The 26,994-nt window shown below is 48.5% G+C and overlaps 4 protein-coding genes across 8 annotated transcripts in view; 2 read left to right on the top strand and 2 right to left on the bottom strand.

Moving 5' to 3' along the window:
• LOC125959891 (protein split ends) overlaps window positions 1–21,114 on the bottom strand; it is a 67,820-nt gene extending 46,706 nt beyond the window's left edge. For 2 of the 4 annotated variants that reach the window (XM_049692882.1, XM_049692883.1), the window contains exons 1-2: window positions 21,021–21,107; window positions 18,269–20,502 (exon numbers count right to left, since the gene is read on the bottom strand). In XM_049692882.1, coding sequence (XP_049548839.1) covers window positions 18,269–18,351 — 83 coding nt within the window. In that variant the 5' untranslated portion in view covers window positions 18,352–20,502; window positions 21,021–21,107. Of the gene's footprint in view, window positions 1–18,268; window positions 20,506–21,020 lie in introns of all 4 variants that reach the window. The other 2 variants (XM_049692881.1, XM_049692880.1) reach the window with 2 other exon arrangements.
• Window positions 21,115–21,565: 451 nt separating this feature from the next.
• Window positions 21,566–23,136, bottom strand: LOC125959902 (nuclear pore complex protein Nup98-Nup96-like). Its single transcript, XM_049692913.1, has 3 exons — window positions 23,009–23,136; window positions 22,812–22,951; window positions 21,566–22,754 (listed from the first exon to the last, which is right to left on the bottom strand). Exons 2-3 carry the CDS (start codon window positions 22,886–22,888, stop codon window positions 21,587–21,589), a joined length of 1,245 nt encoding a protein of 414 aa, XP_049548870.1. The 5' UTR covers window positions 22,889–22,951; window positions 23,009–23,136; the 3' UTR covers window positions 21,566–21,586.
• Window positions 23,137–23,169: 33 nt separating this feature from the next.
• LOC125959904 (inhibitor of growth protein 4) lies at window positions 23,170–25,165 on the top strand. Of its 2 annotated transcripts, none has more exons than XM_049692916.1 (5): window positions 23,170–23,311; window positions 23,381–23,740; window positions 23,803–24,008; window positions 24,437–24,592; window positions 24,665–25,165. In XM_049692916.1, the coding sequence occupies exons 1-5, from the start codon at window positions 23,275–23,277 to the stop codon at window positions 24,764–24,766; spliced, it is 861 nt and encodes a 286-aa protein (XP_049548873.1). In that variant the 5' UTR covers window positions 23,170–23,274; the 3' UTR covers window positions 24,767–25,165. The 2 variants fall into 2 exon arrangements, with proteins under 2 accessions (XP_049548873.1, XP_049548874.1); XM_049692917.1 differs by having other exon boundaries at window positions 23,173–23,311; window positions 23,803–23,969.
• A 391-nt stretch (window positions 25,166–25,556) lies between these two features.
• Window positions 25,557–26,994, top strand: part of LOC125959898 (serine/threonine-protein kinase RIO3) — a 2,511-nt gene continuing 1,073 nt past the window's right edge. Inside the window, exon 1 of the mRNA XM_049692908.1 lies at window positions 25,557–26,994. This exon is cut by the window's right edge and continues 130 nt beyond it. Within this exon, the coding sequence (XP_049548865.1) occupies window positions 25,709–26,994 (1,286 nt within the window). The 5' untranslated portion in view covers window positions 25,557–25,708.

Genomic DNA, 26,994 nt, shown 5'->3' with positions numbered 1-26,994 from the left:
TCGTGTGTATATGACACGATGATATGTGGCGGCGGCCTCTCTCCACCAACCCACCCCTACACCAAGTTTGGGGAAACAAATGTTTTATTATGCAAATACGGGTAAGAGAAAGAGGGCACCCACTGGGGAGACCTGGCCTGAATGGACCACACCAAAGCCGCAGACGCAGACGCGGACGCGGACGCGGCCGAGAAGAGAAGTGAAAAACTCTTAAAAGCCCACACTGCCGGGGCGAATGCATGACGAAATATTGACAAATCACAGACGACTACACCACGTCAAGGACTTGAGATAACCCCTAGCAACCTCGCCGAAGACATCACATCCACCCCCCTGGGGGGGTTGATCAGCGGCAAGTGTTTATAGATCGAAGGAGACACACGATCCTCTTCCAGTCGCAGCGCTCTGACCAATATGCGGACAACGCTGGGCTGGCCAGGCTTCGAACAAAACGCAAACATCAAAACCAATCCGTAGTTCGGATTGCGTAATCGACAACTGCTCCTCGATCATTCGATCGAGCCGTCGCCGCCATGGCCTCAAGTCTTATCGTCTCGGTAGTATTGGTAGTTCCCGGCCACAGCATGGAGCAATCGCATCTCCCTATTTAGAGCAACCGCCGAAATCGGAGCCGACGAAAGGCGGACACCGAAAATCGGTGCGTGCTGCTCGGCACGACCCACAACAGAGAGCGTAAAACCGAGATCTTCAGCCGCGATCGCGAGTCGGTTGGTGTGTGCCGCGCAAAACGGAAAACGTGTTCGGAAAAGATTCGCCGTCTCGGGAAGTGTGGTGTGTTAGTGAGCACCCTGGACACCACACACGTTCGCTACGGACTCGCTAAGATGATCCAAGCCAGAGAAATGATCGTTGTCCCGAGGGGTGGTGGTTGGGCGAGGTTGAGGTCGGTGGACCTCTAGAATGCTTTTTAACCGGCAAGAGGGGAAGAAACCCGGGGGGGGGGGGTTAAGCAAAACAAAAAATGGCCGCCGCCGGAGACGCGACCAACAGCAGACAGAGCGTGGATCACGCGCGCAACCGCGTCTGTCGATGATCTTGATGAACTGACGAACACGCACACACCACGAGCTACAACACCCAGAAAAGAGCGACGATCAACGTCACCACCAATTCACCTGTCCGCTTGGTACTCAGCTGGAGCAGCCGACAACACGGAGCCACGAGGAGCATGGGCCAAGCGAGTATTTCCACTTTATTGGAAATTTATTATGATCAGAAATTGAAAAACCAAAACCACAAAAAAACGACGGTCGCTCGTCTGCAGTATTTGGAAAGAGGGAGAGTCAGTCAGCGTTTGAGAGCTACCCCAGCCCAGTGGGACTTGATGCAGAAAGTAAGGCAATACCACCAGTGGTGGGGGTTTGGGGCTTGGTTGGACGGCTGTGTCAGTGGACCAACCAACCACACCGGAGGAGAAAAACCAAAATGTGGCGCAGGTTCATTGCACTCGCTGCTGCTGCTCACTGCGAAATCGTTCGCAAACGATGCTAAGACTAGTGGACCGCTACTAATGGCTTTGGTCTCAGCGGTGACGATCTTGCGGATTTCCTTCTTCCCTATGCAACGTAAGCAAGAAAAAATCTCCCAAAAAGAGGCCAACAAACAGATGGTACGCACTGTAAATCGCAAGAGGCAGATCCGTTTTGAAAACAGCCTCCCATTTACCTAGGTTTAGCAGCATTGAAATCTTTGGATAAATAGATGTTAATTCAACCCATAACTTTACGGATTTTTAATTTGAAAAATTTCTAGGCTCAACTGTTCCTAACCAACCTGGCAACCAATTAAACTTACATGATTCTGCAATGCAATATTACGCGATACAAACGCCACATACCTGCAAATAAAAAATAAAAGGATACATTTAGTAAGATTTACACAATAGAATTCAGGTAGGAATGTACAAAATAATTCTAGAGCAGGACTTTACTAACAACATTAATAAGGAATAAGAAAAGGAAATTTATCTCCAATTTGAAAACTTCTCCATCTTTTATAAAAACATAGCTATACTATAAATAACTTCCTTTTATTTATACATCCGAAACCACATTTAAGATTTGCAGATGTAGCTACCCTGCTATTACTCTACCTCGAACCGAATGGGGACAAAAAAGACGGCAGTAGAACCTTCTATCGACCATAAACTTGTAGGTCGTTCCATATTCTTGCGCTGTAATGCACTTAGTGCTGCTGCTTGCGGAATTCTATTCGCGGTAATTAGCAGCAGCTGCTTTTCACCAGCCCATAGCCACAGCCACAGAAAAAAAACCCTTCATTTATCTTTTCTATCGTTGACACACCAGAGTCCACCGTAGTGTATTGTTCACGGAGCGCGATAACTAAAGGCGTACCATCTGCCAATCCGAACGCCGGTAATACGAGAGGACCGTGGTGAACCTCACCACACCATGGAGGCGCCATTCACTACCTCAACTTTACAATGGCCATTCTATGTTATTTTCCATATCTCAGAAATTGATGTAAATTAAGGGAAAGAGAGACAGTCAGGCAGCAGCAAACTTAGCAAACTGCGACCTTTTTTTCTTCATGAAAGCAGTTGGAAGCAGATCGTGACCGTTATAGTGGACACTCTGCGCTACGGTCACAGCATAAGAAGGAGAGCCAAGACGACCCCCGATGACACAACACGGCATATATATATATGCAAGAGCTGCAAGTCTTTCGTGCAAAGTGCTAATGGAAAACTAATTGAAAAGAAGGGATAATTCGACAGTAAAAGGACAGTGTGTTGCAATAGGGAAGCAGCAGTAGTAGTGGCGGGAAACCTGAGTTCACCGTTCCTAAAATTCATTTCATAATTCATTGCGCATTGATGGTTTGGTTTGGACTCTGCCCAATATATTATTTATGCACAGCATTGTTGTGCTGTTAGACGCTTTTTTGAAAAAATAAATTCTGTAAAGTTGTTCAAAGTACTAGAAGTATAGCTAGGAAGTTCAAAGTATTGAAGTTTCCAAATGGCCAGTTAAGCTTAGATTGCAGAAACTTGGATTAGGTAGACTTAGAAGAAGCAAACTAATACCAAAGTAGTTACATCAGCAGCACATATTTTCCTCTCGATCATATGTCGAACGGAATTCCTCACATGACACGCCCAAGCCCCCATGTGTCATGGCAACTACACGAACAAATCGGTCATCATATTTAAGGACTAAAAATAAATTTCGTCTATGCAGCGTTGCTTGCCACTTCATGCGCATTCCTTCTTCCGACTTAAACCGCAGCAGGAACACAAAAGTCTGAACCAAGAAGAGTTCAACTCGACCCGCCCAAATGAAGAGAGTACACATCTGGTAAAGGAACCATTAAAGAAATCGGAGAAGATCTTCAAAGCGAAGGACAAATGTGAAGACAGCAGTTCACATTATATGGTTTTTGACATTTCTAGTGCCAATATATATTAAACGAAAAAGAGTAATGACTAGAATTTAAATGTTTGAAGTGGAAAATGATTTTTTCCTTATTTTTATCGAACACACATTGGGCGACGGTAGCAGTCCCGGAGATGTGAACGACCACAGTTGTCACATTAGCGTACGCAAGATATGATCGATAGCAAATATCAGTTGAGAAAAGTCGCTTTGTAGCAATTTCAATCGTTTGTGTACAGATGAACTGTGACAGGTTCAAGAGCAAGGAGCAGTCGGTTCTTCCACAACAAACGGACACAAATGGTCGCCCACAAGCGCCGCAAGAAAAAATTCTTTCAAAAAGACTTGTGTCACGACGAGGCGCGCCGTAATGTCATCAAAACAGCGACATCAACATCAACAAAAACAAGCAATAACTGACCTTCTTCTCCTTCACCGACAGAGATGATCTCAAAAAAACCCCCATCTTCATCGCTCCTTCTGTTTGCATGTGGTAGTATGTGCGCTGCTGTTTTGTGCACATGATGCTATGAATAATGGACAGTGGGGTGTGGATAGAACGGGGCGCGGCGGTAGCATATGATACAAAAATAAACGAGAGATCTTCTCATAAATATAATTGGCTCATTTAGAACCGACAATCACTAGCACGCCGCATCATGGACGCGCGTACGTTTCCGTTCCTTCCCTTAATCATCGTACCATCTCTTGTATCTTTTTTTTTATTTTTGTCAGTTCTCCCCTTTTTGCTGTTGGTGTTGTGTGCGTTACTTGATTGTGCCAAACGAAGTCCAATCTTTCCCTCTCTGTCGGCGAATCTGTATGATTATCTTACAGTCGGTCTGTCTTCGTCTGCCCTCTAGTGTGTCTGCTACGAGGCCTTGATGCCCACCAGCAACACAACCACGATCATTTCCGTTCGTCATCTTCTTGACAGACGCGTAAGACACAGCGAGACCAACGATTGAACATAGGGTTTTAGTTAGCAGCCCTTACTTTTGATCTCGATTAGCGAATGTAAAAGAAACGAATCTATCTCATCGGCCCATCGGCGGTTACTGCAGATCCAAAGCGAAGGGTAAACCGATCAACGATGTGTACTTCTTATGTCTGCGTCTGTTGGTGTGTATCGGGCTCCCAGTGGTTATAGTTACAACGGTTTATGAATATGTGGAGTTTATATGAGCTAAGAACGTGGCCATGTACACCAGACAGCGTATCTTAAGTTCTGCACTTATGGCTCTAATGTTTTTTGACTCTTGTATATGACGATATAACAGAACAATTTATTATAGCTGATAGTCGTAAAAACGTGTAATTCAACAAAACAAAACAACATAGAAATAATAATATATGTGAAACAATAAATCTGGTAACCATAGAAGTAGATAAAATCGCCGTCAATCATTTGGAAACCCCTTTGAAACCTAATGCATTCTTCCCTCAGCGCGTACCTACTACAAATGAACTGCAGCCAGGAAGTGAACCATTAATGCTAATTTAATAGTTTATCGAACTGAATGATAGATAATGCTTTCTCTCTGTCTCTACTTTTATATTGTAATAGTCATCGACGCGTGACGTCAGTCATCACTATCGATTCCATCTGCTGCTACCATATCCGGAGCACCGTTGGTGGATAGTGGATGGTGGCAATGAAAATATAGTTCACCTGCCACACGACGCCCCATCGCCTAGCGGGCATCATGGCGACGAATTGGCTGCTAAGAACCGCGAGGGGATGAAGGCAGAATGCACATGAAAACAAACGAACGACAAATATGCCGAGAGACAATTAAACGGTAGCGACGGTTCCATTTTTTTCTCCCCAGTTTTTCTACCCCGTTTTACCGATTCCGTAGTCATCGGGCGAGTGATGGTGGTATCGATCAATCTATTCCCCGTGCGTTACCTTTCCCTTTTCCGTCCCATCTTTGTCACTAACAAATGCACGCAAGCGCGCTCCCTTAGAACGTTGTTCGGTTGTTGGCACACGGATGCATGATTCATTTGTGCATACGTCAACGGGAAAAATAATCGAATAATTAATCACATTTCCCTGGGCCGATAACACATTTCCCTAGGCAGATAATTTCCCTGGGTCCAACAAACGAGCGGGGACCCCTCGACCACATATCGTGCTTATTTGCACAATCCATGTAATGCGCACTGCCGCTCTGATGGGAATACATACCATAAGGAGCCTGAAAACGCCTTAGTTAACACGGAGACTAACCAATGGTGCAGTAACAAATGATGTTTTCATATAAATAATGAAAGGAAGTAAACGGTATTCACCGATACGTATGGCATGTAAAATATCCGAGGGAACACCTGCATTTAAACGTTAATCTTGGTTCAAATCATCACATTTACATTCCTACCAAATATACGCACGTAAACAATCTCGTCTCATGCTATAGCTAAACTGTAACAGAACACACCTGCGGTGCACCGCCTGGTCAAGAGTTGGTACGCAATAGAAATCATCATAGAACACAGCTCACCATTGCGTGTGCTAGACACCCTACGTACCCTTCTGCTGGCTGGATACTACCCAATACCGTTTGCTATTTAATTAAAACCGGGTACTAGACGCGCATACACACACAACAGTTGCTAGCTTTCTCATCACAATCGATCGATCTTCTCGCAAACCGCGGCCCGAACAACTTCTCAGCACGTATGCGCCGACACCAGACCAGGGAACATCGAAATACCATTTTCACACACAGCCAGGCACACAAACTGCGAAAGAAAGATCGCGAGACTATTCTCGACTGTTGCTGAGGGGTACAGAATGGCTAATTGCATTGTGCTCCTCTCATCGTATGCGGTGCCCAGCCCATGGCCGAGTGTTTGCTTTCAATTCCGCATTTTTCAATCAAGGCATGAGAAGTCAACCAGATACTAGGGGCTAGAACAATGCAACAGTAAGAAATACCTGCTAAATTGGTGCGAACGAAGCGTGTGCATCCCCCCAATCACCTAACTGATCGATCGTCATACAAACACACACACACGAGATCATCCATCTAATTCCAGGGTCCTCCCTCCGCAACGACAATTCCTCGTTCGTGCTATCATATTCCCCTAATCTCATAGTTGTTGTTTGACAACGGTAACATTAAAACTCATTAAGCTAGTATGTAAAATATCATGTTGCTAAACTAGAGGTACAAGCAACGCACGCTACTACTGCCCCATTACCCATTACCACACACAATTAGCCCTACCAGCGCGTACGATGTGGCCACGATAGTAGCCCCCCGGTGTTGTTTGTTTGCGTGGTTTGCAGAGGATCGACCAGTGTTGTGGCAGTCACAGGTTATCCAAAAATTCTTTTCGAGACCATTCCCGGAACCACAAACATGATTTTGCAATTTGCAACTTTGTGTACTTTCCGCAACACTCTCTCGTTTGTTGGGGAGCGTGGATGAGGTCTGGTGCTCTGGTCCACACCACAAACTGACGGAAAGCAGGGCGTGCGCGTTGCCACGAGGCACTGGAGACAGGCTTGTTGCAATGAGACGCGTGATGATGCTTTCGGGATTGTTACCGAGCAGCAGTTATACACTGTTGTAATCTAGAACCAACGATAGGACCAACCAAACATGGCAACATTGCAGCCAGCAGCACACTTCCAACTTTCGGTTGGTAGTGAGTGGTGCTATCTCCGACAATACATGATGATAATGAGAGAGGAGTTTAACACAGGGAAGGTACTTTAGTCTGGGCTTTTCGATTTCTACCGAATACTACTAACAATATATAAAGCACTTTGCTTTGCTCAAATAAATGCTTAGAACAATATCCTGGGCGAATTTTTATCAATTTATGGGAGTTGTTATACTTTTGCGGAAATATGTAGCTCGAACAGATAAGTTTGTCAGTCAAGAATCGTTTGTCGTGGACTATCACCACGACTGGAATGACGACCAGCTGCTACATAATAAGTAACAGCACTTAAACATCAGAGATTACGTTCAACCATTCATAGCACCTCCATATTCCCCTCCAAGCGACAAGCCAGCCATCCTGGGCAAGAAGGTTAGTTGCATTATTCCATTCTGGATGCAATAGTTTTGCTTTCAAGGCTTCTTATCTACTACCAGGAGGAACACGATTCAGATTCCACACTCTGTGATAAGCGTGCTTCTCTCTTCTTCTACCACCATTGTAGCGTATTAATTCATTGCTTACGGCAAGAAGCAAGCCAAATGCCAAATGGCGCTTAGTCCTAAGTCCTCTTCGCCGCCATTGCAGCACCGTGATCCATCGCTACAGCAATGGCAAACCCTTGAAAAACTATCTCAGCAGGAGGGGAAGCTCTAACAACCGAACCAGGGACGAAACGTCGATGCTCTTATGCAGTTTTTTTTCCCTCATGTGCTCAAGTGCAATGTAGTGCAGTCACGATTGGAACATATTTCAGTCCCGCGGAGCAAATAAACCACTATATGCTACGATCTCAAACCGCTATAAAGTGCATCATCGATGCCCTACTGCTTCGTTTGAATGTGATCACGTTCGGCCGCGGCATGGTACGTGGTTTCTGAAAGGACTTCAACCAGATCGATCGCTAGTCATCTATTTATGATATACCGTGCCGTTACGTACAAACACAAGAAGATCTCTTCTACAAGAAGATGTAAAGTTCTCTAAAACCACATTCGTTCACATGATCTTGGATAAAATTGTAATCAAAACTTTAGTAAATATCTTACTTAGATTACTAAAATAGAATTTCAAAAGAGGAAAAACTTCCATCCGCCGTGTGTATCAAATTGTACACCACGAGGGGAGCAATTTGTACGCCAGAAATAATTTCCCTGAAGCCTTTCGGTGGGAGACCAATCGAACGTCGTTTCGCTCCAGCTAGCACGATACCGACACCTCCAAGCACCACCGCCACCAGCGTTGGTCACACGCACACTCACAGTTCAAGGTCGAGAAAGGCAAGTGAACAAATCATAGCATAGCGTGGCTATAATGGGCAGGGATACTCCGGCTGAGAACCGGCGCTACAATCGATTGACTATACGCGGCGACCCCTGCTGCCGCCGTCGTTTGATGTCGTGTGCTTCATCGTTCGTCGTTCGAGCTCATTTCATGGCAATTGTAATATAAAATATGTACGAAACGTTAGGTATGACGAGCATTGAGAAGTAGATTTTGAAAAATTCTACATTGATTTTTTTATCAGAACTCTAGGACCTTCGACCGCTATCGGCGTGTTAGCAGCAGAAGAAAACGTTTTATTACAATAAGAGAGCAATAAGAGAAGAGAGACGCAATGTGTGTAGCGGTATCGTGGTGGCAAAAAGCACGCATCCACGTACTGGAACTAATCCTGTAATGATTACAGCGGAACTAGTGGTTAGTAGTTAAAATCGTTTCCAGCTGCTATTTCTTCTGCACACATTTGTGTTATTATTTTTTTCTAGCATCCAATTGAAAATGCTAGACGATTTAGTTAGTGCGGATACTGTAGCAAAAGTCTACCCGTTGGATAACCATATCATGGCCGAAGCTATGACCTTCCATCAAAGTCGGAATCCAATTTGTTTCGCGATCTAAGACAAGAGCCGCCATAAACACTCCTACATGAAAGCAGAATTCTATGTCCTCAAGAACCAACCAGCCTCAACTCAAGTTTCTCTTTCGTCGGGTTACTCAAACCGCGATCGGAAGTTTGTTCTACAACTAGAGTTCGATCATCTCAGGTGCCTACGGTAGACACACCAGAGAACGCGGAATTTAATACCTACCGTGGGCAGAGTCTTTCGTCGACTATTAAGAACCATGGAACCTCATTTAGACCCTTGTGTGTAAGTCTGGTGTTGATCATGGCGCCATCAAGGTCCACACGAAACACAAATCTTCAATCCCCGACACCCGCCGCTACCTTTATCCACCGGACACAAAACAGGCTGTGCCACAATGTGGTGTGTGGGCCCGACCGTTGTTGTAGGCGGCAAGTGGCGTCGATGTTCGATTCACTAGTGTCAAACGACTACCAGTACCACACACTTCTACTGGTTTGTGTCGTGTGCCAGCGCCAGCAATCTAAGACACACCACCAGCCAAAGACCAGGACCAGTTTGTGAAACTCGTTCACAACTTGACCTAATCGAGGAAAACGTGGTCGCTCAGCTAGACAAACCGCACCACCTGACCAGCGCTGCCACCCTTTGGCTGACTGGCGAGAGCTGAGTCACGCGTCGTTAGGCGCATAAACTCCACGGTGGGGCCGACCATCTGTGATCGAGTAAGCTAGAGCCTAGTGTGCGAGGAACAGTGATTGAATGGGGTCGTGCATCGGTCGTTATTGTCGCAAAACTGATGAGTTGAACTGATGATCGTCGATCAATGGTCAATTAGAACGATCGTCTAACCGCAATTGGGGTCATTAGTTCGTACACATTTATCAACATAAATTCTGCGCTCAGCATAGCTGTGAGCTACGTTATTTCTAGTTTACACCGAGTTCTAAACAACATATGACACCCTTAACTCATATAGGACGCCTTGGTTGACGCCTTGGTTGACCCCTTTCTTCAAACTACGCCGTACACACCACAGATCCCACACATGTGCACAGAGAGAACAGTGAAATCCATGTCCGGAAACGCGCCACAACGCCACACTCTGTCGGATCTCGTCTCGGACCGGATGTCGGCTGCAGTGATGCATATCGCCCCGGCATAATGGTAGTACCCCCGTTGCCTCGTCTGCCGCTGCCCCCCTTTCACTGACTGGAGGCGGTGGTTCGTCGTGCCAATGTGCCATGGGGTTCAATGTCAAGTAAAAAGCAACAAACCCGACATAGCATGGCAGGGGCAGAGAGATAAATGCTGCGGGCAGAAAACATACGGCGTGTGCCTACCACCCCTGTAACCTTGTCGGCGGAAAGAGCCTGACGATGTTTGCATTTCGGTCTAAAGTGGTGTGCCGGCGCTAATTACACATGAGAAGCTAGCTGCTATCAGCACGACAATTTCTACCACAACTTCCCTTAATTGCATGCACATTTCAAAGACTTTATTCTGAATCAACTGAATCTTCCATCCACTGTACAACGACCATTTTTACCGACAACAACCATATTTTAAGGTAATCGCAAAGATGCCTAGCAACCAAAATATGACATATTCTAATCGATGGATTACACTTTTGAATGTCAATGCGCACATTTATGTTCCAATTTGTCAAAGGAAGCTGTGTGTTTGAGCTCAGCAGAATTCGCATAGACCGACAGATCCCACAACCTCGATTCCCGGATTCCAGCGGCGACCGAGGACCGACCGACCGAGGTAGACCGCGGTGCAATATGGCATATTACAGCCTCAAGCTTAAGACGTCTGTGTGTGTTCCTGGGACGGCGAATGTTGTTGGAAGAACCCTTCCGTCTCCAGGGAGGAAGCATAAAAGGGTACAAAGTCGCAGTCGCACACACACGCACTCCGCCAAAGGTTGAAGTCTCGAGAAAACGTGTTTTGAGGACGACAACATGCGACCATAGCTGCTGTTTGAACAAAAGACATCAGTTTAATGCATACATTGAATGCTAAGATTTTCTCCATTAACAAGGTAGCGTACGCACACACCAGTGTAGCACTGGAGAGGTGTTTGTGGATTGAGCAGCAGGCGTGGACGATGGAAACGCTCGATATCGAACACTCGAGAGCCACCACCAAGGGAAACTCATTGTGCTTGTCATTGCCATTGCTTGTCGCGCGTATCCATTATGGCACCACACAGCGGCCTGCGTTGCTTTGCCAGGGTGGCTGGCTGGGTGAGCATTAGGGGGGGACAACCCCAATAGAACGCACGCACACAGAAGACGCATCCAAAACCTATCATCCCCGGGAAGGAGTTCCTAGAGGAAGTTGAAAAAAATGAGCCCAGCGGCGGCAGCAGAACCGGGAGAACACACAATACCACCAGCAGAAGGGGTGGGGAAGAAATGACGGGGCTTCATGCATGCATGGCTCGGACGACCGCGCGGCGTAAACCCCCTTTTTCTTTTGGAACGGCGCGGTTTGACGCACAGCCCAGCGGCAGCAGCAACAGCAACAGCAGCAGCAACAGCAGCAGCAGCAAGCTGGCACACACGCAGCCACCACGCTACACACGGCAAAACACAAAAACTCGCCCTTTCTCTGTCCTCCGTTTGTGGCCACTTCATTGGCCGTCTTGCTCGCCCCAACACACACACATCGCGCGCCGACAACGACGAGTCAGGTCCGGGGCCCAGGGTCCAATTAAAATCAATATACTAACCCTACGGAAAACATCGGTCCACGTCGTCAACTCAAAAAGCCCGTGGGCGCGAAAGAGAGATAACGATGACCGCTCTGCTTTCTCGCTTGCGCTCCCGCACTCGGCACTCGCTCGAAGTAACCACGCGCGTTTGTGGAAGCGAAACGAAGGGGAGTGGTGGTGACACGGAGAGTGCTCTCTCGCTCGCTCCACCGTCCGTGCGCTGCGCAGCGCATCGCTCGGGCTGCTTTTTTTTTTTGCTTTCACGCGCGGTACACACGCGAAGCTATCGAGTTCCATCATGAAACACCCTCCCGCACACCCACTCCTTCCCATGGCCACCCACAAACGAAGACCTGTTTCCTCGCTCTCTTACTCATCCCGAACAGCAGCTCTGCCGCCTGCTTTTGCCAACGCGTTTTTGTCGTTCAATTTCGAAATGTTTTGACGACGCTGCACACCAATACATAAACGCATGGTAGAGCAGTCGCTGTTGTCGTCCTTCGCACACCAGCTTACAGAGAAACACTCGCCCTGGGAGGAAACGGGACGGGACAATACTTGCAGCGCGTACTAGATTCAGCCCGAACAGTCCGTCTCCCTCTGTCGCACGGTCTGCCTCGCTGCTGCTGGGTCGATGATCAGCCGCGCGTGTGTGTGACATGCCGACGGCATTACGTTACCCTCTGCTGTTGGTGACGCAGGATAGCAACCTTGCGAGTTGGACGACCCGCCGCGCCAATCAACCCATCTCGCTCTTTCCCATTTCGTCCGCTGAGTTTCTCCAGCCTCCCGCCCAGCGCTCAGTGCCCCACCAACAAACGAATAGAGTGCCGTAGTGCGCGCTATGGCAAAGCAAACATCGCCTTTTCAAGAGCGAACACTCCAACGAAAAGAAGATGATGGAGCGAGGGCTTCCGTTCGAATTCATGAAGGTGGACCGACCGCGCGCGCGCACGCCTCGAACATACTATGCTCGTGCGTGTGTGCAATGTAAAACTCCATCCGGGAGAAGGTGTAACAGCGCACGTACACACTCCAGACACACCCATACATATGTGTCCGGCCTGGAAAAGTGGATCGAAACGAGCCAAAGTGGGACAGAGGATGTGACTATCTCCCTTGCGCACACGGCCAACTACAGCGAGACGACCGCCGCGTACTGCGCGTTGTTTTCCACCAACAACGAGGCCAGGCGGCTGCCGTCGCCGCCACCGTCCGTCCACAGCACACCTTCCAGAGGCGCCCTCAGCCGTCAACAACCGAGCTGGCTTTCTCTGTCGCTCCTGCGGTATACATTCGAATGAATTACCCAGCTACCAAAGACCCCACACGCCGGAGATGATCTCGAAGGAAAAACATATTTTCCACAGAGATTCCACCTCATATCCTGAACGCCGTTAGTGAGCGAGAACGCGCTAGGAAAGGCAGCGAGAGAGGAGCAAAATACGAACCACATACACACAGTCTGTCTCGCTTACTCGCACGCGACAGCCTTTGCCAAAATCCCAAGAAGAAAACCATCATCCCCAAGTAGGCGAAACGTGAAAGAAACGGGGTAAAGAGCGCATCTGGATTTCACTCGATCCCGCGCGTGTTCGCCTTTGTGTTGGTGAGCTTTTGTGTCGATAGAGAACGCTGTGTGCGTGCCATCTGATATTTGCTGGCGCACAGGGCGAGAAGAGGACCGAGTCGGATGATGATGAGAATAAGAAGAAGAAGAAGCGTGTTGCTGCTTTTGGTATTGTTATGTACGCGTGTTTTACGTTTATGGTGAAATAACCGGAATAACGAGCAACAAGAAAAACAAAAACAGCAGCTACAAAAAGAAACGTAAATCTTGCAAGCGCAACCATGGAACCCCCGCGTGAACGCAAACGCGCAGAAAAACAAAGACTCCTGGACCAACGAGGCTTCTGTAGGGAAAAGAAAATGACCAATTTTAAGGAAATAACTACAATTGGAACAGATTCTAACCGGGGCTGGCATGAGAAGGCACGAGAACTAGAACGAACCATAACCGCAAGAGGAAAATCCAAAAGCAGCAGCTGCTGCGATGCTCTATGCTTTTGAAATATCTGAATCGCTTTTTCCCGGACTAGAGCAATGACCCACCGCCATCGCCGACGTAGAAGTTCCTGAGCGGAAGCAAAAATGCGTAATACATCCGTGTTTCCATCAGCTTAACCGCGTGTCCACCGATTCCAGGGAATCTCCTATTCCTAATTTTCAACCGTAAAAACCCCTATTTTTGGTTGGTAAGTAGCAGGCCCGAAAACGAACCGAAATCACAGCCACTTCCCAAAACCCACCGGCAAAAGCAAGAGGCATGTCGTGTATTTTCTTCATTTCTATCCCTGCTATGTTTGAGACGTAAAAGACGAACAATCCCAGGTCTATTGTGCCCCGGCTTGGGAGGGGTCGGTTGTGTGCGTACTTGATTCTTGTTCTTTCATTCCCGCGATCTTCAGCGGATCACGGCAGCTCCTATAGCCAGAGAGAGGGGTCGTCTACAACGATCGTTGCGGCCTCATTGTCGCCTAATACAGAAATAAATTTAAAGAAAAAACTACAACCAAGCGGGAATCAAACCAGGGGCCACGCCACGCAAACAGAAAACACATTTCCTTCTTTGCCTGGGAATTTTTAGAATCTCGTGGCCGCCACCGTGGCAGGGACAGAAACAGGAATAAAATGCTCATCTCCGGGCACGGAAGACGCTGCACAGGGGCACAACAGCAGACACACGCAACGGCGCAAGAAAGCCAGCGTCAGCGCTGATAATGGAGTTCTCGTCCTATAGAATACACACACACACACACACACACACACACACACACACACACACACACACACACACACACACACACACACATGAAATGTGTATGTGTGTATTATCAGCATCATCATCAACAGTAGTCGTCGTTCTCCACTGATTTCTGCTCTTTTTACCCTCCTCGTTTGTTCTACCGCACCACCCGCCACCCTTTTGATGCCTACGGCAACGGTGATGACGATGACGATGATGATGATGCTTTGCTGGCTGCTGGTTTGCTGTTACTGGCTGATGAACGCGCTGCTGCATGATTGTCGACGGTAGTGGGGTGTTTGCGATTCTAGAGTGAAGGTCATTTTTAGGACTACCAGCTGCAGCAACAGCAACAGTAGCAGAAGCAGCAGCAGAAGATGGGACCGTGAAGGGGGAACTGCGGATTCCCTCGTCGTCCCGGAAAGGATGATGCTGTGTGCGGCGTTGTACTGGCAGCAGGCAGACTTGCCATAGCGACCAATTTCGTCGCGTTTTTCGATTTACCTTTTTCCTCCTCGAGAGCTAGACGGAATCCTTGCCTTACGTTCAAAACTAATAATAGTTTCCATCTCGGCCGTGCGGCATCCTCTCTTGGCACTCCCAAACACGGCTTCTTGCTAGTGTAATGGAGATTTTACGCGGCGAGCGGCGGCACACCATGGTGGTATCCAAAAGGGTTACTTGGATGAGGGACGCTTGAGAAAAGTAAAACTAGCATCAGTCAGTCCGCAAGGCTGACTGCGATTGCGACGCAACGCTGCGTAACACTCAGAAGATTCCGGAAGCAGAGAAGCGTTCCGTGGGTTCAGGGTTAGTAGAAGAAAGTCGTCTACAAGCAACATCATCCAATGGAATATCCTAAAAGCAACAAGAATCTTGAAATTACTTCTCAGTTCTAGGGGCGCAGAGAAGACAAATAAGGTTTAGAACGGGCGTATTTTCGTCGCAATAACAGGTGCATCTCGGCGCGTCATGAGCGTGCGACGTGGCCCTGCGCGTACGCCAGCAAGAGACGGGACTAGCGATAGAGGGAGCGAAAGCAAGAAGGTAGATCAAGCTAGGGTAGCCAAGCGCGAACACGCACTTACTCATAGCCACCCCACCTCCTGTGGTGCTTGTGCTGCCGCTGCTGCTGTTGAGGGGCGCTTTCAACCCATTCCTCCTCCTCCCCCTCCGCCTTCTTCCCTTCCATTCCCTTCGCTTCCTTGTCCTTTATTCTAAGCGATCGTTGCTTTGATGGGAAGATGGAAACCAGGCAAAATTGCCGCGCAAAAATGGCCAGCTTCGTTGTAGAAGAAACGAGAGGGACGTCAGAGATGGAAGAAACTATCGACACGAGTGAGAGCACACACACACCATCGCTAGGTGGGTCTTTTTTTTTTTCTTCATGTCCGATGGACTACGCGCGGTGTAGCGGAGCAGAACCGCGCCAACCCCGACGTGTCTCTTCTTTCCCTTACGGACTGTTCCGACGATGCCTTTGCTCCCGGCAGAGCGTGTGGAGAAACATGCTTTTTACCATTGGAATATAACAGGAACAGAACCCATCGGGAGGGACGTTGCCACAACCGAACCTTCTTCTCACGAACGACCGGAACGGACGATAACCGCAAGCAGTGAGCCAGAAAGAGCGCACAAGATGGCTGCCCTGCTGCTAGGGGATTATTTTCTGCAGTGGATAGAGCGTCCGTTCGCACGCACACACGCGGATGAGCGAGAAAGAAGCCCAAGGCGCGCCTATCTTATCTCGCACACAGGGGCGCAACCGAGCGCGACCCATGGTGCTCACACGCACACACACGCGCATGGCTGTGTGTATTCGTGGAAAAACACTCAGCAACCCTCTTCACCATTCCCCTCAGGTCCACTAACCACCTTTACTCTTCTTGCTTAATAAACCCAACCGCTCTCTATCTCGTACCGACGCATGCAGCAAAGCGTTCCATTTCGCTCTTGCCCCTTCACAAACTCTACCCCGCACTTCCACACGCCGCTTGCACCTTTTCCCTTCTCTCCTATACGCTATCGGTTACGAGTTCACATTTTAGCTCACTCGCTCACTCATACAGCCAACACGTCTTGTCTCGCTCTCGCTGCTGCCACCGTGACGGGGTGAGCAAAGTTTGCTTCAAACAAGAGACCCAGCCAAGCGAAACGAAGAAGCGGGCATCCCTAGGGTGGTTGAAGTAGTACCAGCCGCGGCAGAAACAGCAGAGGAGTGAGCAGGATAGCGGCGGCCCGCTTTGCGTCCTCTGGCCCACCGGAACCCCCTTTCCGACAAACGAGCCAGCAAAGCGAGAGATGCTGATACAAATAAAATCTACTAACCCTACGGAAAACGTTGGCCCGCGCATTATTACGTGTATGAGCACACTGTTGTAGCTGCGTGTGTGAGTGCGTGCGGGTTCGAGCGTGCGCGCGTGTGAGTGTTTATTCGTATATGTTTTTTCTTCTCCTCATTCAATTATTTATCGATTTTCGGGTCCAAAATTAGTGAAATTGTATAATTTCAATACATCCCCCGCCTCTTCCCTTCCGTGACAACATGACAAAATTATGGGCTCGGTGCGCTGGACACCCTCGCTCCTCCTGCATTGGCTGCATCGCGAGGCCTACATCTCGCAGATACCAGCGGCCCTTATCGAGCGGACTCCGAGGCTCCCTTTTACACGACACAAATTACACGTTCACGCAAAGAACTTTTCATAAAAGAGAGCGTGTGCATCTCTTGCAGGAGCTGTTTACGTTCCTGCAGGACTTACTTCCTGAACTACACACCGTGTTCCATCGGCTCGCCCCTCCAAAAAAGCTTCCTCCATAAACAAGAGCACCGGAAAGTTGGCGCATGTTGTGAAATCAGGCCAACAGCACTCCGGGCTATTTACTTTAGTTGCAGCTGAAATGGACACTTTTGCTTGAGTTTAAATACATTTAGCCAGAATTCTATGTTTATAGCGGCAAAAAAGTACAATATCTTGTTACTAATAGAAGGTCTTCTATTGAGGAGCTGAGGAATGTCGAATCCATGATCAGTCTGCTGATCTACACCCTTTGGTTGCTATAGATATACGTAAAACATAAATTGACGCAGCCCCCCGTGTATCGTTTTTCTGGGAGAATCATGTAACTAGACGGAATTCATCGAGGTACCCTACTCTTCTCATGCAGACACGTGCCGCAAAGGTTGTGTGATTCCGGGAAAAATGCTGTGATCAACTTCAAACCTGAGCCACCGGGGTTGAAGTGGCAAAATGTGCATTTTAGGCAAAACTAGGTGAGTTTGAACCATTGCTAGGGCGGTTCGGATTGCGACCAGTTTGCAAAAATTCTGACAAACGCCAATACTATAGTCATTTATTGGGAAAAATGTTTCTCAGGAAGGCTGGTACATTGTTTTCTTCGAATTTAACAAAACCAACATATGGTGTGATTATAACATTCAATGTCGACTGTCGATGTTGATCTGAACTCTCATATCGAGTCTATACAAAACTAAAGTCTGGGAAAAATCATTTGTAGTTATAACTAAAATATTCGGAACGCGACGAAAGTTTTGGATTGTTATCAATATTTCTCATTCGGGAGTATCTATAGGGGCATGGATTTTTCGTCGAGTGAGTTGCTGGTCATACGACGATCTACTGTATGGGTAAAAGGTATCCTTCGCTTTAGCCCAAGGAATTGTACAGGGAGATCCTTCTGTCTTGTCTCATCATGAAATCAATAAAATGCTCTTTCTAAATTATTCCTAAATTAGTGATGGTACAATGTAACTTACCTTTTAAAATGTTCCCGTATTTTGTCCTCTCGCACCGTTTCGGGCAAGTTTCCAACCCAAAGATGTCGAGTCTCGCGTACCATTTTCCTGCCGCTGGTCCTTCATGGAGCCGAATTTTTGGTATTACCCCGGCTCGTCGCTTCCTTGTTATGGGGAGACCTCAAACAAATGCTCCAATGCTGGGAAGGAAGCTGACCCCTTTCTTACTTCCCAGCTACAAGACAAAGCCCGGGTGGACAGGAGGCAGAGAATGAAGTATACGGGCGTGGTATACCACCGGTACGGTACCCGGACCTTGGGACCCTCTTTTGATGGCAAGCCGAGAGGAACGAGCGGGTAGAAGAGAGTGAAGGAAGGGCTGTACTTCTTGAGCTGTGGTAGGAGGCTGCGAGGAACTTGGCGGTGATCTTGTCACCACGCTTCTCTCCTCTTTCTCTTCTCTCTCTTTCTACCTCTTTCTTCGTCTTCGTTCCGTTTGCCGGCGATGATCTCCTGCTGGTTTTTGCCGCTTGAAAGAATACGGTTGTGTATGTTTGTATATTGGTGTGTACGTGTGCCTTTCTCTTCGAGCCAGCAAGAAGGATGATGGTATGTGTTGATCTCCTCTGGATCGTCTGCAGCTTCCGTTTCCCGGCGAGCTGCGGCTGGTTGCTGACCGGCTTGGGATTCTTATTCTTGCCCTCTTTTCCGGTGATATTAGCGAATACACACTAATGCACACAAACACACTCAGAGACACACACGGCTTCACTCTTATTGCACACTTTTTTCTTAGCGAGTGAAGAAGAACAAGAATGAGAACTTTAAGGTTCGCCCTTTTCCTCTTTCTTGATTCTCGTTCTTTTCTTTGCTTTTCCTCATCCGAGACGCACTTACGAGATGAGCAAACACACTCATACGCACAGCAACGCGACGCACTCTCTACCACGCTACAGAAGCCCCAGCCGGCCACACGCTGCAGCAGAAGAAGTAGAAGCAGGGACACAAATCCCGCGCCCTGTTTGCTGTGATGACGGTTTTCGCGAGATTTCCCGCGTAATGGGGTAGCTACGCACCAGGCTGATGCTGCGAAGCTTCCTTTGATGCTGGCGATATCAAACACCCGCGTGATCCTTCACGAACGCGCCTCCTTGAGCGCACGCCAAACTAGCTTCACCTGGGGGCGAGCTGCTGGGTGCCCATGTCGCAAGAGCTGAGCTAAGATGAATATGATGAAGATGGAAAGACCACTTAGTATGCGCACTCTTCTTCCGCATCCCCACTTCCGCCCCACTTGGCATTGCCCTTACACTCGAGACGCATACAGGACATGGCCATCGCCCAGAACATAAAAACATTGAACTTGCAACATATTTTTCTCTTTTTTTCACTTGCTGCACATTCTGGACATCGACATTATTGTGGCTCACGCACGTGAACCATCAGACACACGTACATACGCACACACACACGCACGCTATGATGACAACATACACACATAAACACACACACGCGCTAGCGCGGAAAACGGGGACGCTTAGAACCAGAACAAGCGAAGAAAATGCACTGTCGGATGCTGCAGGAAGACCACAAAGCGAAGAGGACCTTCTTCTTGCTAGGGGCACTGCAGGATCCGCGTAGAAGAGGAAAAACTAAACCGGAAAACAGAAGTCGCGCGCGTCCTTCCACCCGGTCGACCCGTTCGATACGGCGGCCGTATTTTTCCGCGACCCGGAAAACACTCGCGCCCCTCCAGAGGAGCCCCACCCCGCACCTCACCACAAACTGCCCCACATTACGTGCACCCGTGGGAAGGACCTTTTCCGGAGGACCTCCTACAGGGCTGTAGGCCGCATGCAACGGCCCCCACCCTCCTCGCGGGGATGACGTGTACACTCGTGGAGGCGGCGTGGAAAATGTGGGTGATTTCGGGGGCTGGGTCGCTGGAACTGCTCTTGAAACTAATAGAAACCACACCACTACTCTCGGGGAGCCCTCTTCCTGTGGTTTTTACCTCTCAAATGAAGAAGATGATCGTCGCGATTCGCTGAACCCTGGAAGTGCTGTGGCCGGATGATTTCACTGCAACAGAAGCATGCACCTCACTTCCGAAACACGGAACTATTTCACTTTTGCCTTAACTTTTAGCTTAGTTAAGCTTTCCTTTCGCGGATCGGAGAAATTAACAATCACAGCATCACAATATAATATTCTCTTCTTCTAAAAAAAACAATACAGTGCACACACACACTTCACTGCTGAAAAGGAAGTTTTAAATGAAAGCGGTTGTTATAGGAAAACATTCACGAAACACCCCTTAAACTACTGCCAACGATTTGACCAACATTCCGGCCACGGTCCACGGACTACAAAAGCTGCCAAGCCGCCAGACGATTCAGTGGGCACGTATCCTTTCTTTCACTTTTCCTGTGGAAAGCAGCGGGAGGATAAAGAACAAAAGTTAATTGGTGCGGTGGTTTTGGAGAGGTTTTGATGGCTGAGACGCTGGATGTGGATGGATTTTTCTTGGATTAATTAAGATGAAAACAAAAAATCTTACCTAGCACTGACGAGGCGGCAGAGAGAGGGAGAGCAGCGATTACATCATGCCCTTCCGCTCGCACTTGGGAACTTTGCTTAACTTTACCCACAAACTCCTCCACGGCTTGGGCGCCCCTTTTCTTTTACCCAAAAACGGTCACTTTTTCCACTTTCCCGGCTGTTTATCCACCAGAGTTTGAAGCGGCCCCACTATTCTTCGATTTGTGCTTACTTTTCCCAGGATGTTCCTCGGATTTCCCGGATTTTACCGGACTTTTCCCGGATTTTCGATGCGCTCGCTTCGATGCGACCGCTTTCCCCCAGATTTTTTTTCAAGTAAATTCAAGCAGTCGCAGGTCGAGTCAGCGAAGTCGAGCAAGGGTGCGAAAGTCGAGCAGTCGATGAGCGAAAGTCGAGCACCTAGAAACACCTTGGCAAATCGGAGCGAAATCAAAAAGTGTGAGCGAAAACCCAAAGTCGTTGCTGCAGAGGCAGTTAAAATTAAAAAAGACGGTTAAAAGTAGACTTTTTTGCCCCAAAAAAACCGCGGAAATTTCGGGGTTTGGCCCTTTTCCGGGCGAGGAAAAAACGCCCATCGCTAGGATATGAATATTAAATCGGAAAATACCAGAAAAGGGGGGGAAAAGCCGAAAAGGCCTAGGAAAAACGAAAAAGGATTCTCAACCCTTTCACCATTCTTTGGCCATACATGGTGTGTAAAACTACTTAGCCCGCCGGTTTTTCATTCATTTTTGTTCAATTTCGCTTAATTTTCCCCTTTTTAATTTATTTCCTACATCAGTGACATAACTCTTTGGGTGGGGGCATCGTCGGAATCCTCCCCAACTGGAACTGGTCGGCGTTGAAGGCGGCCAAGGAATCGGCCGGAATCTCCTCCAGCTTGCTGTACATCGTGGCCGATTGAGGTCCGGGAGCTGGTGCGGCCCCACCAAAAACGGATCCCCCCGCCATGGACGAACCAAACGGAGTCGGAGCAGCGGTTGGGGCTGGTGTAAATACGCTCTGTGCGGCGGAGTTCGTGGGAATCGCAGATTGTCCGAATGGAGATGGTGCTGGAACAGAACCGAACGGGACGGCATTGAACAGACTGCCTCCCGATAATGGTTGAGCGGAGCTGAAGCCAACACTAGCGAACATATCGCCTTGCTGCTGCTGCTGCTGCTGCTGTTGCCCGAAAATGGAAGCCGGTTGCTGAGAGGGAGTTTGGGTGAAAATGTTGCCTCCGGTTGGCGCCGCCGGTTGCCCTACCGCGGCGAAGATGTTCCCCGTAGCCGCTGCAGGTTGCTGTACGTTGCTGAATAGACCGATTCCGCTTCCCAACACCGGTGGAGCACCGAACACGCTGTTACTTGGTTGTTGCGGTGTTTGGGCCATTCCAAAAATGCTTCCTCCAGCAACGGGCTGTTGTTGGGTGGCCGCGGCAAAGGGGTTTGCACTTGCTGCCGTGGAAGCACTGCCGAATATGTTCCCCGTAGATTGAGTAGCCTGGCCAGAGAATGCTCCACCGAAAATACTACCACCGGTGGCGGGACCACTGCCAAAGGTGCCACCGCTGGATGCGGTTCCAAAAATGCTCGCCGTGGCCGTTCCACCCGGTGCTCCGCCGAAGGTTCCGATCGAGGCAAATGGGTTTCCGCCTGCCGTTGGTTTTGTGCTAGACTCCTGCTGGTTGTACAGCTCCACCAGCGTGCCAAGGATGTCCCGGCTCATCGTGGCCAACCGTTGCAACTTGCCCTTCGCATCATTGATCATCTGCGCCAGCTGCATCTGATGGGCCGGAATGTTGTTATGCATTTTTGCCTCCAAGTACATCATGCGGATCTCCTCGAAGCTTTGATCCTCGATGAAGTTGGGGATGGAATTGCGATCTTTGAAGGGCCCGAAGCACGATAACGGCCATTGATTTCCCTTGAGCGTGACCTCGACTTCATTTTTGACGAGCGCGCTGTTGGAAAAGTGAGATGTTTAGTCGTTTGGTGTTAAGCGAGGCGGCATCTCTTACCATATATCGATATGCTCGTTGTTGCATCTCGACCCAAAACGGCAGGTGTTGCTAAGAAAGTACGTGCAAACTACCATATTTTGCAAATTCCTGATACGATTTTCGCTCTTTTTGTTTCCTCGACCTTGCCGTAATGATTCCTGGAAGGAGAATTCGATCGTAAACGCTACCGATCCTTGCAGAACCACGAACCTTACCGTTAGCTGGTGCGGCTTCCGAGACGCGGCGTTTTGAAAGGATCCTTTTTAGGTAAAGGGAAAGCCAAAGAAAGAGTCCTTTTTCGTGGTTTCAGCTTCGTCTTTCGCGCTGCACTATGTAGAAACAGGCGGTAAGGCGTGCATTCATTTCAACTCGTCGCTTTAAACGGAGTCTGTTTTTATGGCCGCTCGAGCGTCAACAAAAACTCGGCAACGACCACGAAACTCTGAAAATTGGATTTAACAGCGATAATCTTGTTCCCAAGATGACCTCGGCACTCTATCTGGAGCACTATCTGGACGGTGAGTGGAGCATTAGTTGAAACGTGTAAAGGGCGGCCCAAATACCCCCTGGAACCCTTTTTCCCGCAGGGCTTGAGCACCTCCCGAACGAGCTGAAGCGGAACTTCACGCTGATGCGTGATCTCGATTCGCGGGCACAAGTTTTGATGAAATCCATCGACGAGAAGGCCAACGAGTTCATGAAGACGTTGATGAACGCGCAGGAGAGCTTCTCGGACGACGTGAAGAAGGAGAAACTGCAGGCTATTCAGGAGCTGTTCAACAAAGCCAAGGAGTACGGAGACGACAAAGTACAGCTGGCTATTCAGACGTATGAGCTCGTGGATAAGCACATCCGCCGCCTGGATTCGGATTTGGCCCGGTTCGAAGGAGAAATTCAGGACAAAACCATTAATGCACGCGAAAAATCCGAAGAAAACGTGACAAAGAGTGAGTACGAAGCAGCACAACACGAACAAGATCATCCTCATTTCCCCCTTCATCGTTTTCAGAGGGACGCAAAAAGGTAAAGGACGGCAAGACGGCGGCTAAAAAGAAGCGGACACATTCCTCGGAAGATGAGGCGCGGCCGGCAGGAAACGGTGGGGCGATGGCCAGCGGCACAAACAGCGGAACCAGCAACACAAATGGAAAGGGTAAAAATACGAAGAAGCAGAAGGTAAATCAAGAAAAAGAAGGTCGCAAAGGGCAGAATAAGGTAAACTCATACTTTCATCTTACATCACATATCGCGCATCGCGTTGTCTCCTTTCTGTGATTTGTTATTCGTCGTTGTTGCTGCTGCAATCCGAGGCTTCCGAGGATCAAATTTGGCTGGGATTTTTTATGTTTTTTCCCAAGCAGCAGCCTTATTTTGTTGCTTTTTGTGCTAGCTAGATGTAATTGATAGATCCCGTGGTTCTGCTTCGGAACTGCTTTGTAGCATCCTGTTGTGCTGTAGCTGTAGTGTTCAGTTTTGTAGTTTATATCAACTCTCTTCCTTTATATGAGGCTGGTGCGCGCGCTTGGGCTGCAATCATCATTTCAATTGGCATGCATGGTTCAGAAGAAAATAGTTTGCCTTTTGCAGAAGGTTTTGGGGTATCGTGTTGAGCTGTTACTAACAAATGCAATACCCGTTTTTAGAAGAACACCGAAAACGACGACAGCGCGCATGATGGTGGCCACGCTACACCGCATCCTAGCGATGTACTCGATATGCCGGTGGATCCAAACGAACCGACGTACTGTCTGTGCCACCAGGTATCGTATGGCGAGATGATTGGCTGCGATAACACCGATGTAAGCTTTGTCCATGTTCCGGAAATGAGCAAACGAGATTGCACACTAACCGTTGATGTTTTACCATTGCAGTGCCCCATTGAGTGGTTCCACTTTGCGTGCGTTGGATTGACCACCAAACCGAAGGGTAAATGGTTCTGCCCGAAGTGTACACAGGACCGCAAGAAGAAATAAGGACCGTGCCTCAACGAACAATCAACACCGGTGGATGGTTGCATCCTTACAACCATGTAAATGAATTCCTGCTTTCTCACATATTTTCACCCCGCAGAGGGAATCGCAGAGGGTTTTGATAGCTACGTAATGACTTTAAACGGACACACCTGTTGGAGGGATCTTAAAAATGGCACACGACGACAGCCATGAACAGCATCGCTCCACGAGACTCTGCACGTGTAGGTTTTAATGATAGATGTTAAGAAATTCTTATTTAAGTTGAGTACGCTCAGCTCTAGCTCTAGTGGGACCTAGAAATAAGGGATGCTAGAGGGCACTAATGCCACCGGATGAATGTGCTACACAGGATGTTAATTGAATGCGATGCATGTGATGAATACACGTTTTCTTACGATATTAAGATCAGTTTGTGTTTTCCCCGCCGAAAAATTGAGAAAAATATCCAAAGGTCTGGGAAGTGCGTTTAGGCCCTGCCACATGGAGCGTAAACTCTAGCGCAAGCGTAAAAATTAATGCCAAAACGTTCACGCTTGCCGTTTACATGCTGTTAAACGATTAGAGGTCCGTGGGGCGTGAAACCTAGCGTAAAAGCTGTTTGCAAACGGGAGGGCTCGCAATAAGTCCTTTTTATGGTTTTCATCGATATTGAGTGATCATTGCAAGTGTTTTCAATCCTTTTCTTCGATGTTAATTTCCTCAACTCGGCCACGTAAACATATCGAAGCGTGAACGTTTTGGCATTAATTTTTACGTTTGCGCTAGAGTTTACGCTCCGTGTGGTAGGGCCTGAACAAAAAAAATATTGTGCAATTTCGTCACAGTTAAATTTCATCACATTTTGCCATTAATCTGGGTTTAAGTGCATCAGGAAGAACTTTCGTAGCTAAATCAACTTCTGTTCTAGCAAAGTGTGCAAACAAGCAAACAACGAACAAAATCATGTCTTCCCCGTGGGCAGCTGTACAGACCGTCGAAACCGTCGATTTGCAGGAAATCATGTCGGAGGAGTACGCCCGGGAGCTGCAGACGAAGGAGAACTCGTCACGCATTCCGAACAAGCCGGAACCTACGAAACCCCCACCGGTTCCGGCGCCGGCATCTATCAGCGAAGAACCCGTCGCCGGCTGTTCTCGGGTGCTCGATCCCGGGAAAGTTTCGACAGATCTTATTCCGGACGAGCTGCTGCGAGCTTTGCAGGAAGCAGACGATAAGGAAATCGAATCGGATGCGCTGGTGGCGCGTCTGCTGCAGGCACAGTTCGATGCGGAGTATGATGAGCAGATCAAGCGCGAAGAGAACCACCGTAATAAGGACTCCAAGGTGAAGGTTTCATACCGAAACTATCGAACCGTGCCGGAAGAACTGCTATACGAGGAGCGCGAGGAAGTGCCGATTGATCCGAAGGCGGACTGGGATCGTTTCGAAACGAACGAAAAGGAGCAGAAGCTGCTTCCACGGACCGGGTATCGCGTGAATAGCGAAGGAGAAATGGTTACGAAGCATAATCTCGACATCAGTGGGCGCAGCAACGCTTGTAAGGTGATGTCCTTTCCACCCGAGTTCTCGACGGGCGATGCGGCCGGCTTCGACATGAAGCTGTCGAACAAGGTGTTCAACCAGCTGAAGACGCACTCGAAGAAAACCACCCGGAAGCTTCACAAGGCTCAGGATCGCAAGGAGAACTTGGCGACCGCAGAAATGGGAGTAGACGAACCAACACGTTTGATACTGTACAAATGGATCAATAACCAGCTGTTAGATTCGGTCGATGGGGTCATTTCGACTGGCAAGGAAGCGATCATACTGCACGGCGAGACGGATTCCGAAAATCCGAACCTCAAGGAAGACGATCCACTGCCACCGAAGGAGGTGGCCATTAAAGTGTTCAGTACCACCCTGAATGAGTTTAAGCAGCGCGATCGATACATTAAGGATGACTATCGATTTGCGGGACGTTTTTCCAAGCAAAACGCGCGAACGGTCATCAACATGTGGGCTGAGAAGGAGCTACGAAACCTGCATCGGATCCGTGCAGCCGGAATTCTGTGTCCGGAGGTGGTCGCTCTGAAGAAGAATGTACTGGTGATGGCATTCATTGGAGGTAGCATGATACCGGCACCAAAACTGAAAGAGGCTATACTTTCGGATGCCCAGCTGATCGTAGCGTACGAGGAAATGGTCGATATCATGCATCGGCTGTACAAGGAAGCCCGTCTGGTGCATGC

The sequence above is a fragment of the Anopheles darlingi genome, chromosome 2, assembly GCF_943734745.1.
Source record: "Anopheles darlingi chromosome 2, idAnoDarlMG_H_01, whole genome shotgun sequence".
Lineage (NCBI taxonomy): Eukaryota > Metazoa > Arthropoda > Insecta > Diptera > Culicidae > Anopheles > Anopheles darlingi.
Note: the sequence above shows the minus strand (reverse complement) of the source record. Positions and strands in the feature narration are given on the sequence as shown.

Excerpts from the sequence above, each read along its gene's own strand:
- LOC125959904 (XM_049692916.1), top strand. The coding sequence starts at position 23,275 with ATGACCTCGGCACTCTATCTGGAGCACTATCTGGACG. Across the intron at positions 23,741-23,802 it reads CGAAGAAAACGTGACAAAGA|AGGGACGCAAAAAGGTAAAG; the intron begins GTGAGTACGAAG and ends CATCGTTTTCAG. Across the intron at positions 24,009-24,436 it reads GTCGCAAAGGGCAGAATAAG|AAGAACACCGAAAACGACGA; the intron begins GTAAACTCATAC and ends ACCCGTTTTTAG.
- LOC125959902 (XM_049692913.1), bottom strand. The coding sequence starts at position 22,888 with ATGGTAGTTTGCACGTACTTTCTTAGCAACACCTGCCGTTTTGGGTCG. Across the intron at positions 22,755-22,811 it reads AACGAGCATATCGATATATG|CGCGCTCGTCAAAAATGAAG; the intron begins GTAAGAGATGCC and ends CTTTTCCAACAG.